The 20,646-nt window shown below is 39.6% G+C and overlaps 1 protein-coding gene across 5 annotated transcripts in view; it reads right to left on the bottom strand.

The window, feature by feature from the left end:
• Window positions 1-20,646, bottom strand: part of cald1a (caldesmon 1a) — a 62,225-nt gene that overhangs the window by 24,383 nt on the left and 17,196 nt on the right. The window contains exons 1-3 of one of the 5 annotated variants that reach the window (XR_001815571.3): window positions 11,639-11,850; window positions 11,071-11,167; window positions 1,884-2,024 (exon numbers count right to left, since the gene is read on the bottom strand). Coding sequence is in view for 4 of the 5 variants with exons in the window: in XM_017494052.3 (XP_017349541.1) it covers window positions 1,884-2,024; window positions 11,071-11,144 (215 nt within the window). In the remaining variant the exon portion in view is untranslated. Of the gene's footprint in view, window positions 1-1,883; window positions 2,025-11,070; window positions 11,168-11,638; window positions 11,854-20,646 lie in introns of those variants that run through there. The other 4 variants (XM_017494052.3, XM_017494055.3, XM_017494054.3 and 1 more) reach the window with 4 other exon arrangements.

Here is a 20,646-nt window from a genome sequence, read left to right on the forward strand (position 1 = left end):
CTGCTACCGTAGGTTAATGTAGTCTGAGTTCAACACTTGGCAAAGCTTTCCCTCAGCATCAGCACAATTCACAACAGACACACACAGAGGACGTTCATAGGCTGCTGTGATATTCTGTTGTGTGCAAAAGTATGCATGGTGTACAATACTGCAGTGTTGGCACACATCAGCACGACCCACTGCTTCCATCTCACCGAGCTGCTACAGGAAGTTATTTATCAAGTACACAGAGCAGAGCTAAAAGGACAGAGAGAGGATTCCTACAGAGATACTGCTGCTGTGTGTTCTCTTTATGAAGCTTAGAGTTTCATGCATGCATTATTAAGATGGAGGACTAAAAACTGCAGACAACCCAGAGTCCACCTGCTTCCTGGGTGACTTCCAAAACACACACATACACACACATACACACACACTGTCTCTATGCTATGGGAAAATCCATAAAGGAGAGCAAGTGACCCCTAATGCCTGCTTCATTCCACTGACTCTCCTGCTGAGCTTTTCTTTCTGAACTGCGAAATGGAAAGACTAGTCAAAATTCATGGCTCCTATTCCATCTACTCTACAGTACATTACAACCCCAATTTTTAAAAAAAGTTGGGTTGCTGTGAAAAATGTAAATAATAATTGCATTCTGTTTTTATTTACATTTTACAGTGTCCCAACTTTTTTGGAATTGGGGTTGTACATTTACATGTATTTATATATCCAAATTAACCCACATTTGAAGCAGAATCTAATTCCAGCAATGACTCTATGGCAGTCCTGGGATTTGAACTCACAATCTTCGGGTCACTAAGATGTCTTTATATTTATAGAAGACATTCCACATTTCCACGTCTCATTTCTCACAAACATGATCAAAAATGATTCAACTTTCTATTCCTCATTCCAGATTAGACTGAGAACAAACGATAAACGAATGCATTTCAAAAATAATCCTCTGTTAGATTTTACTGAAAGTAACATTTCAGAAACGCAGATTATCTGTGCATTAAAGTTAGACAATTTAAAATGCATTTAAGTGCATTAAATTAGACAATTTTTTAAGATTTCATTTTCACCAAGAAGCTAAAATGGACATTCATTCATCTTTAGTTACCACTAACCACTTTCACAGGAACACTGGGCACAAGGCAACAATCCACCCTGGATGTAATGCCAGTCCATCTTAGGGCACCAACTACACACATTTACACACTCATTCATACCTAGGGGAAATTAAAGTTGCCTAAAATGGCCTTTAAAAGGGGACTTTTTTTTTTTAACTACAAATGATTTGGGTCAGGTTTAGTTTTTCCATGGTCACCCACTTCAAACACTTTTTAGAGAACCCCTAATGATTCAGTGCAAGCAATCCTGTGATCATCTTATACAAGACTGAACAAAGTATATTTAAGAAAATAAAAATACATTTGGTTCTAGTTATCCATTTTCTCTGAAGTGAGAACATGTAAATTTGATTATTTATAGACTTCATTTATAGTTCATGAAAAATTTATGAGTGGAGTCAAATGTCCAAAAAAAACAAAACCCCAAAAACATCTGCAATCTTTAAAGTGCACTAGGTTTTTAACTTGAACATTACACATTTAAACATCAGTTCAGTTGTTGCATTGCCATCGATGTGTCCTTTGAGGTGTCACTGCTGTGTGTTTTGTCCATTTTGTCTCAGTTATATATGGAACACAGATTAAGTTTCGGCCTAGTGTCTGACGCTTTCCCTCTTCCCAGCCTGAGCAGTATGGCCAGTGTGGGAACTTGGCCAATGTGGTTTTTCTGAGTAGGTTGAGTCAACAGTATGAATATATGTGTGATATGTTTATCTACTCATGAACAGTATGTGTGTGTGTGTGTGTGTGTGTGTGTGTGTAAAAAAACACCTGTGGCTGTTCTGCCCCACGCTCTCTGCTGGGTTAGCTACCTCCTCGCCATCCTTGTATCGAATACGTTCTTGGCGTGCTCTTCGCCGACGCTCACGAGCTGCCTCTTCCTCATCCTCTTCAGTCCGGCGGTAGGCCATCCTGAACATGTGCACACACACACACACACACACACACACACACACACACACACACACACACACACACTAAGATTTAATGTACTGTAGTTACTACAATGTAGAAGGACACAGAATGGAAGTCTTGGAAGCAATAAATGTGTTTCTTACAGCCATAACTGTTATATTACTCTATGTGTGTATGTGTGTGTATGTGTGTTTGTGTGTGTGTGTGTGCATGCGTGCATGTGTGTATGTGTTTGGCAGCTGATGAGAGGAGCTGTACCACAGTGTGCAGCCGTCACTCACAGAACAGATTTAGAGAATAGGGAGGAAGACAGTACTTGTATATCGGCCACTGTTTTCACTCTTCCCTCTACTTTCCTTATGTGCTGACACACCCTGAGAGCATTTCTTTTTCAGATATTATCCCATTTGTTAGATTTGATCTGGTACTTTGATACTTTTATAGTACCGTTTCAACCCAGTTATCTACTGATCTTCATGTGCCTTACACTCTGAAAGCAGCATAATGTACTGCCTCTGCTGCAGACAGGAAATCTTCTGTAATTGAAGACAGCATTCTTTTAACGCCCAAGGAAGACCAGAAGGAGAGTGACATCATTAGATAACTTGGCTCTATAGACATCTCTTGTCCTCTGTCCCTTTACTTTCGGTCCTTGGAGTAGTTTGCCATGTCTACCATGATTAACTGCATTGCACAGCGTATTTGGAAGAGATAATGCAGTCCAGATTCAGAGGTTGTATCCTGAGGCCAAGTTCTTACTCCTATAACCACAATAACACATCTTCACCAGAGTGAAGCTCTCTGCAGCAGCGTTGCATTTCGCAGTAGCTAAAACATGTTTAGAAGACTGTCTGAACCAAGCACACACGGCCTGTTTGCACTTTTCGTCTATAGTGTGTGTAGTGACTGCTACGTATTACACATGGAACGCATCTAGTGGATGAGCATTATCTCTATCTAATGCATCAGTACTGTATGTGTTTACTATAGACAACCATTTCTTAATTTCCATATACTGAGATGGAAAAAAAAAAAAAAAAACACTGTTTACCCAAAACTCACTTACAAAGAAAGTCTAAGTGCAGTTGGAATTTCCACCAATAAACATTTATGGAAAAAAAAAGCGTTCATGACTTTTTCAGTCAAAAATGCTAGCAAATTAGGCTCTAAATATATAACTCATACATAGATTACTTTTTAGTTGCAAATATGCTTTTCCATTTAAACACCAAAGTACCTCCATTTTCACCTGATCATGTGGTATCAAAATCTTAATTTTTCAAGTCCTGGGCATCTTAAAGGAAAAAAAAATCCACCCTGAACATCTTGAGATCAGTCTTTATAATTAACATGTGATCTTCAATGGCATATTTTGCACTGAAATTCTGAGCTGACTTTTTTAGTTTATAATTCTTTCATCAACATGCTGGTTTATAATTAAGGGTTTATAATGAATGGTTTCCTACATTACCCATAACTTCACTTGACTAGTTGGTGATAGTAGTGCTAGTGAGGTTAAGCCTTTGCTTCTCTCTACCTACGGACAGCGATGCAGCAGCACTTTAGTCCTTTAGTCTGTCCAGCTCTCTTACACTGTAAACTCTACTCTAACAGACCATCTTGTAGATTGCTAACTAGCTGAGCCTAAACTCTGCCATAACTCTGCAGAACTGTGTTGTATAGATGCATTGCATTCTGAAACTAATATAATATGTCCAATGTTTGCTATCTCAACTACTGTGAGTGAGAAAAGGTACTCTTGCTCTCTTGTAGGAGTTAAAAGCAAAATCTGACTCGCATCATGTATGTTGCGTTAAATTTTTCCTCAGGACATCAGACATAACAAAAATTCATCATCAACCAACAAATTAGCAGCAGAGTCACTAAGAACATCCCACATAATTCAATATATATTCAATATATTCAACATATTTAATCTTTATGAGCTCTTATTAAAAGAATTGTAATATTAGGAGTATTGTAGTTTTTAACTTGTGTACTGTTGTGGTATATTTGATCTAAAACTGCTCCTAGGCTTCCAATATAACTTGTTCTGTCAGTTTTGAAATTCATGTGCATGTTAACCAGATATATGTTCCAAAAGGGACAGATAGCGAATAGACTGAAAAAAATGCTGAAGTTTTCCTTTAACAGCCACTGTGGTGAACACTGAGCCGTCTGAGCCTTGTTTTACTGATTATATAAAATTTGTAAAAAAGGAAATGGCTGTAGAGTGGGAGATGGTGTTGATATGAAGGCACAAGCAGAGAGAAGGCTACAACCAAACAGCAGACACATTAGCGTTCCCAAATATTTTCCTTTCGTTCAAACATCTCAGAAATGTCAGAGAAAAACAGTTTGGGAAAGGGCGCTGCGAGTGGGGTTTGACATAGCAACAACATAAGGCCTGAGAAAGAGAGAAAGAGAGAGAGAACGTCTGCCAAAAGGCTGCCCTATTCCCACACTCGTCCCACTTTATCCTCTTCTCCCACTGCACTCGCAGACGCTCTGCTCATCTGGTATAATCCTTTTCTGCGTCCATTTCCCTACAGTCACGATGATGCGCATAAAACTTCTAAAAGTTAAGGTGGTCTGAAATGATCAGGCTTCTGTCATTTACAAGCTAATAAAAGCAATTCAGTGTTCAGAGAGAGACTGTTCCTGAATCCTTCATCCATCCTTCCTATTTCTCTCTCTCTTCCTCCATATGTCTAATACACACAAGCGCTAGTGGTGCAGGGAGAGTAGTTATGGAACGGCCCATTCGCTGAGGATGGGTGTTATTTCCTGAGCTCTTCCTGACCTCTCATGGGAAAACAGCGCAGCTGTGTGGGATCAAAATGCCCGCTGCACAGAAGATCAAGCTCTCAGAGACAAGTCATGCCATCCTCGGTAATATATGCGAAAGCTATTGGCAGTAAAGATTTAAAGCAGTCAAATGCACACGACTGAAACATGTTCTTCTCTTGTCATAACTCTCCAGAATGTTCTATTAGAGCAGTAAGCAACAGACAAAACATTTCACAGTGTGCATGGGGAGTGTCGCTGACCCGACTCTGCGCTGGAACTGCTTGCTCTGGCTCGGGAAAGGCCATGACAGTCACACAGGGAGATGTGTGTGTATACGAGAGTGAGAAAGAGAGAGAGATAGGGAAACACAGCCCTAGGCCATGGAGTCTGCACAACCTCTGACCTGCACCAATATTACCCCTTTCAAAGAATTCTCAAAGACTCTGCACTTTGCACACAGTTGTAATAGCAGTTCTAAAGTCAGTGGTTCATATCATCGCCTTCAGAGTTCAGTGGCTGCTTATCAAGACTACAGCAGAAGCAGCTGTGCAGGAGCACATAGCTGTTATATCCAGGGTTCTCAAAGTGCTTCCACAGTTCTGTGACATACAGCCAGGGAATCCATTATTTAATGACGTGACTACTCTGGAGTTCATTATCACTACTATCATGTTATTTATAAGTTGTTATAGTTATACTTATTCACCCTGAACGACTTGCACATTAATCTTTATAATTAGCACATGATCTTCAATGGCATCTAAGATGATGAGAAGTTTTTTTTTTATTTAAGCTCCTTTCATTGACATGTCGGCCCATTTTCACAGTTTCTTACATCTCCCACCATTTGATTAACCAGCCAATGAATTACAGTAGCACCAGAATCAACACATATATTTAAATCTAAGCATATTTCATGTGTTTCAGGGTGGATTATGGCCGCTAATTTGGATTTAATTATTTTGTCAAAAACATATTTTAGTCATATTAGACTAAAACTAACAGAACAATAACCTTACTTTTAGTTTAGTTTTATTTCTTTATTTTAATTTTATTTGTATTTTTTTTATTACAAGAATTTTAGTCACTGACAACTCAACCATCTCAGTCGATGAAAACTAAACATTTTAGTCTTCTAATTTTTATTTTTTCCCCTCAAATAGTTTTTTTTTTTTTTTTTTACGTGTACAAAGAGTAAATACATATGCATTTAATAAGCTTACTAAGTGAGTACATTTACTATGATGCATAAATAAACTTTATCAAACTGACATTTTAACTTGTTTTCTTTGTTGAGGAAAATGTCAACGATTAGATTTTGAGAACAAGGGAGATTTTTTTTTAGTTATCGTTGCATTTTCATCATGAAAACAGGTCACTGATTAACATTTTCATTGTTTCTTCAACTAAATTAACACTGTTTTATTATGGTGCCACTTAAATGCATGTATTTCTTACAGGTTTGTGTTCATTTACAGTGGCAGAAATAAGTATTGAATGTGTCAACATTAAGTATTGAATGTGTCAACATTTTCAATGAGGTTATTCACATGAAATTTTCACCAGACTTTGGTATTAACTCAAGAAATCCACACATATAAAGAAATCCAAACATTAAAGTCCATAAATGAAGTTATGTGTAATAAAGAGGAATGACACAGGAAAAAAGTATTGAACACACTAACTGAAATTTATTTAATACTTAGTGGAGAAGCCTTTGTTTGTAATGACAGCTTCAAGATGCTTCCTGTATGAAGAAATTAATGGGCCGCAGTATTCAGGTGTGATTTTGGCCGATTCTTCTAAACATATTGTCTTTAAATTTTGTTCAATTGGATTCAAGTCAGGTGATTGACTGGGCCATTCTAACACCTTGATTTTCTTTCTCTGAAACCAATTGAGAGTTTCTCTTGCTGTATGTTTTGGATCGTTGTCCTGCTGGAAGGTCCACCCACATCTCATCTTCATCATCCTGGTGGATGGCAGCAGATTCTTCTCAAGAATCTCCCAGTAAAGGGCTCCATTCATCGCTCCGTCAATTATATGAAGTCTGCCAGTACCATGTGATGAAAAGCAGCCCCGCACCATGATGCTTCCACCTCCATACTTCACTGTTGGTATAGGGTTTTTAGGGTGATGTGCAGTGCCATTTCTTCTCCAAACATGGTGTGCAGTATGACAGCCAAAAAGTTCAATGTTGCTCTCGTCTGACCAGACTACACTCGTCCAGTATTTCACAGGCTTGTCCAGTTGAGTTGTAACAAACATTAAACGAGCTTCAACATGTGTTTTCTTCAGTAATGGAGTCTTGTGGGGTGAGCGTGACTAGTGGAGTGAATTGCCTATTGTCTTCTCTGTGATGATGGCACCTGCTGCTTCCAAGTGTTTCTGGAGCTCTTTATGAGTGGGCTTTGGCTCTTGAGCTACTCTTCTGACTATTCTTCTGACTCCCTGGTCAGAAATCTTGTGAGGAGCTCCTGTGGGTGGCCGGTTGATGACGAAGTGACTTTGCTTCCACTAGTGGATAATGGCCCCAATGGTGCTTACTGGAAGATTCAGAAGTTTTGAAATATGCCTATATCTGATTCCATCAATATGTTTCACAATAATAAGGTTGCAAAGGTCTTGGGAGAGTTCTCTGCTTTTACCCATCATGAGATGTTTTTGTTTGAAACATTGGTAAAAAGCCTTTTTATAGATCATTAATGTACTAACCCAGTTGATATTAGTTTGCACAGATAGAAGGTATGATTACTTTCTAACTACTTACGGATTTCAGCTGGTTACTTGCCTTACCTTGCCTTGGAGAGCTGCTTTTTCTTAGCGTGTTCAGTACTTTTTTCCTCTGTCATTCCAATTTATAACACATAACTTGTGAATGTGAATTCTTTCTATTTGCAGATTTCTTGAGTTAATACTGATGTCTAGTGAAAATTTCATGTGAATAACCTCATTGGAAAAATATTTACTGAAAAAAATGTTGACGCGTTCAATTCTCATTTCCCCCACTGTATCTAGAGCTTAATAACTTCAAAACAAGTATAAATAATGTTTAATTAGATCTAACTCCAGTTTGATTTAATCTAGGAACATTGTTGTTGATGTGATACACAGTTTTTCAAAATCTACATTTTACCACAGTCTAACTGGTTTGCGTGGAAACTTGAAATGCTCCAGTAAAAAAGGAAGTGTACTAATTTGCCTAAAGGGATGGCTGGCTGCAAAATGTTTAACATACTTAATAAAGCAATATTACACATACTCTTAAGAGACATCCATAATCTCTCTCTCTCTCTTTCAATACAAGCCAATCTCATTTACAGATACTGGTAGTACAAGTTATGATGAAAACCCATTATAGGCTTAGGCAGTTATCTTAAAATGTAATGATATGAAAGTAATAACCATATAGGGCTACTCTCATCTTGCTGTAACTGACATTAGACAGAGCCCCAAGTCTCTCTCTCTTTCTCTTTCTGAATCAGACAGAATCTTGGAGGAGTGAAATGGCAGTTGTCAAGCCTTCATCGCCTGACCATGTTCCAGCTGGACTACGATGCCAAGGGTCTCCCGTGTGCATAGGGCTTATCATTCCCTCTCGTCAGCTCCTCCGCAACATCTGCCCTCCTGCTGTTACAGAATCCCACTCCAACACTTCCACCGAGACGTAACAGGAGTGGACTTATACACTCCACCAGCCAACACCAGTAATGTTGAACAAGTTGGCCAGATGACAAAATATATTATATGGACTGAAAAAAACATCTGGCTATGACTTTGGCTCTTGCGTTGCATATTCTGGTGATGGTTGAATGAATGGGGCTAACGAGATGATGTGGTTTAGACTACACTGATGTTTGATTACGAGAATAAATACGTATTGAAAGTGCATTTGCAGAACAGAACAGAACACAATGTTGTTTGATTGTATCTTTTGTCTCAAGACAGCTGAGAACTGAGAATCAGGATCAAACTGGAACTGCTCCATGGAAGAACACAAACAGTTCTAGTCTTTCTGAACTTTCTGAAATTTTTGCTAAATGCAAACTTGGAAAGGAAATTCAGCTCCTTCCAAGAAAACATATAGCAAAAGTGTTAGTTTTATGCTCCAATAGCCAAATAAAATAGCGACAAATTTAAGCACTATTCACTTTCATCAAATACAGGCCAAGGATTATGGGAACACAGAGGATATGATGTATCTTAAACCAAACAGTGAAAACCTAACTTTTCTGCATGGCACATACTGGACAGGAACTTCACTTGCAAACCTAACAATGCACACAATTGACCAAGCTCCAGTATTCTGCCAATGATAACAAGGGTGTTAGCTACTGAAAAGAATACCCAGCACTTACAGCGACGAATATGCTGGGAATAGCAGTGAGCAAGGGCCGCTCGTTCACTACCCATGATGCTTTGTGACAGGAGCATAAATCATTCCATAGCAGCTGCATGCAGTGTTTGTGGAGCTCTTTACAAAAATGCAGCATTTGACAAGAAACGCTGATGCAAAAATCGCTGTTTGACTTTCTGCCATCAGTGTTTATGGGAGTGTCTTTTTTTTTGCCTTAAATGGGCACGAGACTCGAGCAAGCTGGATTTCAGAGCACTTTTCACAAAGCGCAGCTATCACACGACCATCAGCACCATCTAAAGCCCGTCAGGAAAGAGCTGAGAGCACGAGCAAACACAGCTGTCATCAGCTCAAGAACACAATCCTATGCGATATTTTACTCCACAAACTGAGTGAAGCTGGAAAGCTGCGTCTGATTAGTCTCTTGCTATTCAAATCAAATGCGTAGTGAAAATATCTGTAAGAAGTTAACTGCTGTTAGCATATAAAAAAACAAAAAAAAATCACACACATTACAGGTAGGCTTTCAAAGCACCCATTTTATGACATTTGTACCGTGACTATCTGTCAGTAAGTCAAAGCTTGAAGTCTGGCTCACAGAACTAACAGAAAAGTAGTGTGTCGACTCAGCCAGATGTCCACTCGACTCACTGTCTAGGTCTGGAATGGAAGGACTGTTTTTTCCCATGACTGAATAACTTTGGTCATAAGGCTATGTTGTGAGACCCACCATATTCTGACATGGTCTAATTCTTCTTGCAGAGGTTTATTGACAAGTGGGCTTAACATGTAATAAAAGCCTACATTAAATAAAACCAGGTAGAAAAGACATTTAAAACAATATGGAAGATTTTATTTTGGGGTATTTTTTGGTTTGCATTTGGTTTCAATGACTGAATTTGAAAGCTTAAAAACAATGACAACTGAGTGTGATAAGCCAGTTTATAAAAAAAAAACCCTTATGAACCATGAAATCATTGTATTGAAGAAAAGCAGAAGTAATGGGGCGTTTACTCGTATTTTAAGAATGGGCTGGGTTGAAAAAGGCCAACAGATGTACAGTAACACTCAGCTGAGAGAGAGAAAAAAAGATTCTGTGTCTCTGTACATCTGTACTCGGACCCACCCAGTGAAAGAAGCCATGTAAAGATAATGTGAACACAGATGGTTAAAATAGCATCATAAACAAAAGAAATGGGAAAGTTTACATTTACATTTTGAAACCTCAGTGTTTCATGTGTAAGGCTATTTATGACACTTGAGGTGTAAAGTTTAAACCTAAAAGTATAAACATTATAGTCTTTTATACTTTTTAGCAATATTTCAGTGCAAAGCTTCTCACAAAGGTTAATGTATGGTATGTAAAATGTGTGGTATGTACTGTGCAAATAACAAACTTTTGTTAAATTTTGCCCACCCCCCTCCCCCATTTCCTCATAGTTAACGTTACGCAGGCTTATATAACATAACTCCTACTTCCCAAGTCCAAAATACTGACATTTATAAGCATCATATTACACAGATTATGTGTTATAGATATCATATGTTAAAGGCAGCTTAAAATAACTGTCATGTATCAGTAGCCTGAGCCACTTACTTTCCCTGAGAGTGGGTCAAACCTGCACAATACCTGCTCATCGATTTCCCACAATTCTCATGTTGCACTCTCAGAAATAAAGCTAACACACTGTACTTTGCCTTGTCCCTGGGGCGGTACCATCAAACCTTTACTCTAAAAGCTAATTAATAGTACACCACATGCACTTCCCCAGGTACAAGATACACACTAAAGGTACAAAAGATGTACCCACCCCATCAATAAGGAAAAGTACAGTTTGGTACCCTTTATTTCGGAGAGTGATCATTGAAAAAAAGATGGAGGAGAAGCGGCGTTACCTTTCTGCTTCCAGCCGCATCTCCTCTCTCTTCTGTCTCCTCTGCTCCCTGCGCAACTCAAAGTCGTCATCCATGGTTCAGTCCTGGAGGTGTGGCACTACAAAAAAAACAAAAACCAAAAAAACAACAACTCTAGTCTGTCAGCTTTACCCATTACTGTGGATAATAACGTACACACAAACAAGCTCAATTATCTTGAAACCACATATTATGGCATTTAGGTGCAGCTCTACTCTGCACGTCTGCCTCACGGTAACCACGTTTGCTTAACCCTTTTTACGCACTCACACATTCTCACATTCAAGACATTTCTAGCCTCTTTGCTTTTCTTGGCTTGACATCAAAAAGCCGACTGAATTTGATTTGACCACAGATGGAAAATGGTGAGGCCAAAAACCGGGATAGAGAACGCGAATAGCAAGAGAGCGGAATGCGGGTAAAGGAGAGGATGTAAGCACAGGATGTTCATGCTAAAACGCTCTATATATACTGGGTTGGTGAGTAGAGGGAAAACTGGACCACCCAGAAGCTTCAGGAGCGACAGTGGTGTGTGCAGAAGCCGGCATACCTTACTACAGCAACAAAAAGCCCTGGAGGAGTCTGCTTCTCTGTGCTCTCACACCATTCCAGCCTTTCAGCCGCTCTCTCCTTGTTTCTGTCTCAGCACCACTTCCAACACAAAGAGCTTCTCTAGTTCGCTCTAGCTACCAGAAAAGGCAAAATCCATCCTCTTCCGTTCCCCTCTTGTTCACCCTCCCTCTCTTCCTCTCTGTCTCTCGTTCTCTCTCTCTATCCCTCCCTCTTCAGGGCAGACAGCACGGGCCTCCTTCTAACCCTCCCTTCCTTCTTTTTCTTCCTCTCGTTCTCTAATTCTCCCTTCCACTCCTCCCTTCCTCTCCCTCTTTTTTCTCTCTCTTTTTCTTTGTGCTGTTACTACCCTCCACAACCCCCCACCACCCTTTTGTCTCTCTCTCTCTCTCTCTGTCCTCCTCTATTTCGTGTTTACTAAGCTGTCCCCGGTTAGCCAGCCTCAGCCTGGATGCTATGGGTTTTTCAAAAACCAAACTCTTTCTGTGGGTTTCCTGTTCAGCACTGGAGGCCTGTCTGTACTGTTCTCCATTTTGTTTAGACTCAGATGGAATGTGCAAGAGACATAGAGAGAAAGATAGACAGATGGGGGGGGGTTGGGGGGACTTGAAGCTGTGTACTTCATATCACCCTAAATCTGATGCACTGCAGAAATTCCTGCCTTTTTTTTGCAGCATGACTGAGTCTCATATGTGGGCCCATATCGACATGCTCGTGTGAAAACTACTTACTCCATCCTATAAAACCATCACATCTCATAAAGATCCTAAACAAATCATTAAATTGTTAAATCAACACTGTGTAACACATTTCACTAATAAGTTCTTACACTGTTCTCAATGACCTGTGTGAGGTTTATTTTAGTGTGCTTACGCATTTTGGTTTATATTTGTGGTGTGTTCTCTGCATGGGGCAGGCGAGTGTCTCCGTGTCTGAGGCCCTGTCTTCTTTGAGCCCAAACATTCCTCTCTTGGCCTACAAGCTGAAGCAAAAACATGCAGAAATAGAATAGCCCCTTGCTCCAGCGGACCACCCGTATGCAGTTAGAGCAAGCACACAGCAGGATAATGGAAGGGCCCTGTTTCGCCCGCTGTCCCAGGACTACATCCATCCCTGTGTTTCAGAATGGGTCTCTTGCTGCTGGGAGCCTCCTCTTCTCCTCCAGAGAGTGAGGATCAGACCAGCCATAATGACACATTTACCCAGCAAATTACTACCTCTGTTTCGCAGCCCGTGTTTAGCCCATTCACTGTATGACCCGTGGCAATGCTGTTACGTACAAGAGTTCATATTTGTCTGTGACATTCTGACATGCAATTCTACACATCTAAACCTTAAAAACTGTAGTTAACATCTGTGCTCAGCAATGCAGGATATGATCAACTGCACAGCATGCTCAGGGAGTGAGTAACAGTTAAGCATTGCCTGCAAGCTGCAAAGAAGTCATAGTCTAGACAGGATTAAACCGATGGCTGTTTTAAGCTACACTTATAGCGCGCAGAACTTCCTGAGCTGCAGCTTTGTGTCACGTACAGTCAGTCCACATTGAAAATATGGGAACTGGGAATATCCTGAATATTCAAAATTCTAAACTATTTGGAGGTCACTATTTAAATGAAAGCAAATTTGTGAAACTGACTCTATTAATGCCTTTGTACAAAAAGTTATCTTTTTGTAGTAAAATTTTCCTTGAGTCTTTTCTCTTCCAATAAAGCAGAGCTTGTTTTCAGATGACATAGATTTGATCTAACATAGATGTTCAGGTTTGCACAGGTTTACATGAGTTTTACATATTTAAAACAGATTTGTCAGATTTATTTCCATACCAGCTTAAGTGCACACTGTAATTAAAGCAAAAGGAAGACATAATAAATACTGAGCAATTCACATAAATATTTCTAAGATTCTACTTCAAACTCAAATTGTTGCTGAAAATATAATGTGTAATGAAACTTTTTTGTATTAAATAAGCAAAGAAGACAAAGTGGAGGCATTTTCGCTGTACACTGCACATGCTAAAAGCTAAGTCTTAACACCAAACATAACAGCAACCATATCTATTTTCAGGCCATGCATGCTTTGCTATTTAAATACGCTTCAGTGTTGTGACGTCCTCACTTCCATGCAGAATAAATATATCCTCTGAACGGGAACATTTGCCACAACCCAGTAAATAATTAGTACCGTTGATGACTACAATCCTGCACAATTAGCCATTAGCGATCTGTCTGCAGCCTGCTGGGATGGCCTGCCATAAGACATAAGTGGTCTTCAAAAACTAAGCCAAGTCTGATGTGATCCACAACCCCTACCACCAAAAGGATTAAATAACTAAATGTTTGGATCTACCTCCCACTGCTTTCTGGAGCGCAGCCTTCCTGGATTGCTCGAGCAGAAGACTAAATTTACTCCTGCAGAAAAGTCACCGAACTGCCAACATAAATTGTTGCCCTTATTTGCATGTCTGTCAATAAAGGTCCATTAACATGGACTGACTTCACTACCGCAAGGCAGTGCTAACACACTCCCGTTAGATACAGCAGGATGTCTGGCATCAGAATTGCTGCTGGCCTGGTTTATCTCTCGCCAAAGAGTTCATAAACAGTCATGAAACAGAGAGGACTCACATTAAAATCTATTTTGGTGTAATGTGATATACTGTATATTACAGTATATCTGCCATTGTGTCTCAATAACTGTTCATCAATCTGAATTGAATTGCAACTCTGTACATTTCTCATGTCAGTTAGAGCAGGTCTAGAGGATTATGATACAGACAAAAAATAGAGTGAAAATCTAAATTCTAAATATCTTTTTATTAGTGGATATGTGATTAAAATTAAACAGACTTTTAATTTTAAAAAGACCTACGGTTGTTATTTGAATGTTTGTTAGAATTTTCTATATATCTGCATAAATATGACTTAAAACATCATCAGCGTTTCACACAAGTCCTAAAAGTAGACAAAGAGCAAGACAACAACCCTAAGCACACAAGTCATTCTACCAAAGAATGGTTAAAGAAGAATAAATGTAATGTTTTGGAATGGCCAAGTCAAAATTCTGAACTTAATCCAATAGCTGTGGAAGGACCTGAAGCAAGAAGTTCATATGAAGAAACCCACCAACATCCCAGAGTTTAAGTTGTTCTGTACTGAGGAATGGGCTAAAATTCCTCGAAACTGATGTGCAGGACTGATCAACAGTTACCGGAAATGTTCAGTTGCAGTTTCTGAAAGCCAGATACTGAAAGCAAAGCTTCATATATTTTAGCCACTTAGATATGTAATATTGGATAATTTTCCAAAAAGAATAAATGACCAAGGACTTGTGTGAAAATCTGATGTTTTAGGTCATATTTATGGAGAAATGTAGAAAATTCTGAAGGGTTCACAAACTTTCAAGCACCACTGTACATACCTGTCACATCTAGCTGTCATATCAGAGCTAACCAGCGACTCCATTTCCCTGAATGCACCACCAACTACAAACATGTCCGAAGACGACTACACAGCCCACATACACACATACACAACTTTCCCAGAGTTCTAGTCACACACCTGTTGCCAATCTCACACTCACTCAGGCCATGCTATACAAGAGACTTTTTGAACACTATGCATTCGTGAAGTAAACGCTCAGTTGACCTGTTCTCTGTCTATACCAAGCCTTGACATTTTGTTTGCTTTCCTGGTTTTGACTGTGCTCTTGTTTATGACTTCGTCTCTCTGCCTAGCCTTGTTTTGTCTGTTTGCCTGAACTCCTGACCTCCTGCCTGTTTAACGTTGTGGATTTTTGCATTACCCTTTGGACTTGTTTTTGTATTAAACTACCTAAACTGCACTTGCTTCTGTCCGTGCCTCCTTTACGTGACACCAGCACCACCAATCCAGAAACCACTGCCCTCCAATCTGCTCCAGATCTGGCATGGTCTTTCCAATCCTCTCATTCACCTGAACAATAATTTGCCTGTTTCTCATTTGTAGTAATTACTCTGGGCATTGTTCCTGGCTCTTTTTATACTGCTTGCTTTTTCGGCATTGCCCAAGTGATGACCACTGCTTTCTCCATAAAAAAATTACTTGTGCTTATGTCCATCTGCCACATACAAAAAATGTTCAACTTGTCTTATTACAGAGAAAATGCAAAATCCTCCATCCCATGTCTCTACCACATCAGAAAACTTCAGTTCAATGTTTCAATTCAGTTTTATTTATATAGCACTTTTAACAATGGACATTGCCAGCTTTTAGGTTTTTTATTTTATTTTAAATTTAACGTACAGTTACAGCTAAAATAGTATTTGACTATTACAAAGTGCTAACACTGGAGACTCCTTCCTAAAATGCTAAACACCTCATCTGACAGACACATTTCTGTGTATGTTGCTACTTGTCACAATTTAGCATTCATGGTTTTGATCTTATTCTCGTCCTCGTTATCTGATTCCAGTCTTAGCCTAGTTTGTTTGCCGTTTGCCTGAACATTTGCCTGTGTATACCACTCTTTTGTTTCATGTTTTGGATTAATCTGCCCTTTTCGTAATAAAGCTCTTTCCTGCAAAAAGTACCCCTCATCTCCTCCTTGTCATCTGTGACACTATTATAGAAATGAAACCACATTAGAAGTAGTGCATTAATATAAACCTTGGAGCTGGAAATATTGTCAGGGCAGCTGTTAAACTAAACAGTGCACTTATATAGTGCTTTTATCCAAAGCGCTTTACACTATCTCATTTACCCATTCACACTCACACACCAATGGTAGCAGAGCTGTCAATCAAGGTGCTAACTTGCCATCAGGAGCAACTTGGGGTTCAGTGTCTTGCCCAAGGACACTTCGGCATGTGGAGTCATGCAGGCCGAGAATCGAACCGCCAACCCTACGATTAGTGGACAACTCGCTCTACCACCTGAGCCACAGCCGTCCTAAACTAAACACATTCTCACCAATCAGAATCAAGCATTCAGCAGTGCTTTAGTATAGGTTAATAATAATTAATTGAGTCATTTGTATTTTATACATGCAACTTCGGGCAGTGGTGGCTCAAAGATTAAGGCTCTGGGTTACTGATCAGAAGGTCGGTGGTTTAAGCCCCAGCACCACCAAGCTGCCACTGTTGGGCCCTTGAGCAAGGCTTAACCCTCTGCTCCAGGTTCGCCATATCATGGCTGACCCTACGCTCTGACCCCAACTTCCTAACAAACTGGGATATGCGAAGAAAAGAATTTCACTGTTCTGTAATGTACACGTGACAAATAAAGACTTCTTCTTCTACTGGTTGATGAGCTGGAAAGTTAATTTCCAGCAGCAGTCTGGTGCATTGAACATTTTGAGTGAATCTTCAAGTTTCTTAAGTATTAAATTTTTTTCATAGTTTGTTCCAGTGTTTTGTGTTGACTATACCTCAGCAGGTGTGCCAGCCAGGTGCAGCTGGCCATCTCAGCATTGTGCACTGTCAGCATCTTAACAAGGTCACACACACACACACAAACACACACACACACACACACACACACACACACACACACACACACAGAAATGTGGCAGCTATGCCAGCAATGCAAACATTTTTCTCAGAATTTCACTCACTCTGGACCTTCACTCAATAACCACCCAATCAAATCCTAAATCTTTCAATAAAGCAGGGTCGGTGATTTTTAAGTTGGAGTTCTCCTCACATTGCAGCAGCTGTCAATAAAATTTCTGCTCAGAGGAAGGATTTTAATGTCTGTAAACAGGAGAAAAAAACAAACAAAGACCTAACAAATTGATTACTTGGCAGTCAAACAAGTTGCCTTACAATTCAGAAAGCTCTGCCTTTTGCACTACCATTGAGGTCTTTTTTTTTTTAATCTAGGCAATGGCATGCTTGGGGGGCATGGCTTTGAGAGAACACTAAAGGGAGGGGCTGTATTTATTTGAATTTGGGGTCAGCTAGCTTCAACTATCTTCTGCCAAAATCACTGAATATACGTTTAGCTATATTTGTGCCTTTTAAGCTATAGCTGGTCTTAGATGTGAGAAAGGTACTGTATAAGTATAGCTTCTTCTTCTTTTTATATCATTATCATCGTCATTAGTAGTAGTAGTACGACTACTACTACTTCTTCTTCTTCCTCATAAATCCTCAAGTACTCTAGCTGGCAAACAGGAAGTGAGGGCATATCTTTGGAATATGACATATTCAGACCAAACACCAGATCCGAGGAATGGCTCAAGATCTAAGGGACTCCATGAAATTTTATCTAAATTCACCTCTAGGGAGCACTAAAATGATCATATTTTAACTTTTTAACCACTCAACATCAAATCATGATTCTTCTTTCTGTAAATTCCCTGGAAGGTGATAAGCGCTCTTGATGTAACAAATTGTGATTTACAAAACAGAAAGTCTGCAATTTTGTTTAACAATTTTTTTTTCTGTTTCTCACAGAAACTTCACTCACTTGAACCGTTGCATTTTCACACCATGCTGAACAAAATGTATTTCTTGGATATTCAATAAGGTTTGTTCGTAACATAATGCTGCCCTTGGGAACAGGCACTGTTGGTTCCAGTGGTTTCCTTTCATTCTCCGTCACTAAAGGGTGGGCTCAGAAAGTACTTGGCCACTTAATCTCTGATTGCTGTTCAATTGGTTATCATAAGTAATAGTATTCATACAATTAAGCTGAAACTGAAATGGGTTAAAGGGAATTGAGGAGTCAAGATCTTAGGAGAGGAAGTGAAGGCATGCCCTCACCTTAAAATCAAGTTGATGATATCCTGTTTAAGCACCTTGAGTAGTATTTGTTCACTGAATTCAAATGAAATGAAGGGATCAGACAGCTGGGATTGCCGCTCTGCTGTGACATCTAGCACATTCTTTTATTATTTTATTATTCACATGCTTTTAACAATAGACACTGATTTACAGAAGCTCTACAGAAACTCAGATGTAGATTTACATCCCTAATGTGCAATCCAAAAGTCAGTGGCAAGGAAAAACTCCCTGAGGTGACATGAGGAAAAAGCACTGAGAGGAACCAGACTCAAAAGGGAACCCATCCACTTCTGGGTGATACAGATAGTGGGATTATAAATTATTACTCTTCCACAACTGTATATTCATATTGTCAAACAGAACTAAAGGTGTTACTAAATATTCCGTATGAGCATATGACTATACAGCGAAATCTGACTGCAGCAGCAGTACTACGGTACAAATCTACAATATCCAGGTAAGAAGTGTAATTCTTTAGGCGATCTACTGTATGTGGGAGCGTCCATGGCATTGTTAAGAGTATTCATGTGAGTCACAAATCCAGATGCTCTCCACAGTCCAGAGCGGTGTGTGTGTCTAATTCTGATCCTAGTAGAGAATTATGGATATATAAGATGCCATGTGCCATTTAGCTGTCCTACAATGCTAGACTGGACATGCTTTGATTGCCTGTGCTTTTTATCTGACTGAATGAGATGGAAGGCTTTCTCAAAGCCCAGGTCTGCTCCATGTGCAGTAAAACTTTGCTGTGTGACAGCCATCTTTATCTCACAGCTGTGTGATATATATGAGACATAATGAGACCTGCAGCATCTCAAAGGCTTACTGCAGCAGTGACGAGGAAAAGAGGAACGGTGAGGAGAGACACCGTGCACTCCGTTTTTCAGGCCTCTTCACCCTCCACATCATGTCTCTGGATACAGACGAGGGCTGTACTATCTGTCATAGTGGGGATGATTTGTTTGGCGGTGGTCAGTTGGCTGGAGATCTTCCCTGCCTAAGAGAACGTGCATTGTGTGTTGGACTCGATAATAATGCATCAGCACATTTACAGAGCGCGAGAGAGTGAGAGCAGGATGTTCAGCCATAAATTCAGTGGAGTTTCTGGCAGGCAAAAGCGGTGACTACATTCCATTGCTGTCACCAAGCAAATGTGCGCCACGATGCAGTGAATATGAAGATATGAGAAGAGAAGCAACAGACAGGACAGAAGTTGTCTCTCTTCATTATCCAGTTTTTGTTGATTAGTTTCTATTGTTGTTCACAGACATAGAACACCCACAAAATCACCAGAAAATACTACAAGCATATGGTGCAGTGCATACACTTACAGTGACAACCAGGTCTCAATATGAGAATATGCGTGTAATTACACTGTTCTACTTCAAAGAAATATTACCACATCCTACAAAATCCTTAACAAAAGCAATAGCATTCAACCGGCTGCAAATAATGTTGTCATTGCTTTATTCACACCAAGCATAGTACACTCTAAAATAAGAATATCTAAAAGACAGTGAAGCCAAACTGAAACTAACTGGATATCTGGCTCAAACCAAGCTTTCAAAATAGCATTTAGACTCAGTTAAGGGTGACATCAATACCCTTTTTAGTTTCCATTGAGATTTTTTTTATTGAAAACTAACACAGGGAATGTCTTTGAGATAGCAAAACACATCCAGCAGCCACCTTCAATTCGAACTTAAAATGATCACCTCCAGCTGTCAGGCTTTTCTTTCCAAGATATATTCACATCGAAACAACTCTTTATATTAGCATGACAGCCATTCAGACTAGCTTAGCATTTCATGTCATAACAGTACAGTCTCTCGTGAACAAATTTGCTCATAATCAAAACATTACTATTACTCTGAACATATACACAAATCAATACCGGTCCCATTCATTTAGTTACTTTAATCAAAACAACAAGGTTAAGCGAATAAAGGGAATTCTTTTAAAGGAGTCTTAGCCATTGCTATTTGAGAATGGAAATTGAGACTCCCACATTCCCAGACAATGGATCACATTCCTCAGCATGCAGCCTTGTCCAGTGAATCACTTCAGGACTCGTAGGTTTAAATTACCTGCATATACATCAAACACGTCTCGGATGTTTCACTAAACAAAGTCCCGTGCAACTGCAGAGACCTTGATGAACATTAACGTTCCCTGACCCTGAACTTTCAGCACACATATAGAACATGTTGACATGCCTGATT

This window comes from Ictalurus punctatus, chromosome 19 (genome assembly GCF_001660625.3).
Source record: "Ictalurus punctatus breed USDA103 chromosome 19, Coco_2.0, whole genome shotgun sequence".
In the NCBI taxonomy this organism is placed as follows: domain Eukaryota; kingdom Metazoa; phylum Chordata; class Actinopteri; order Siluriformes; family Ictaluridae; genus Ictalurus; species Ictalurus punctatus.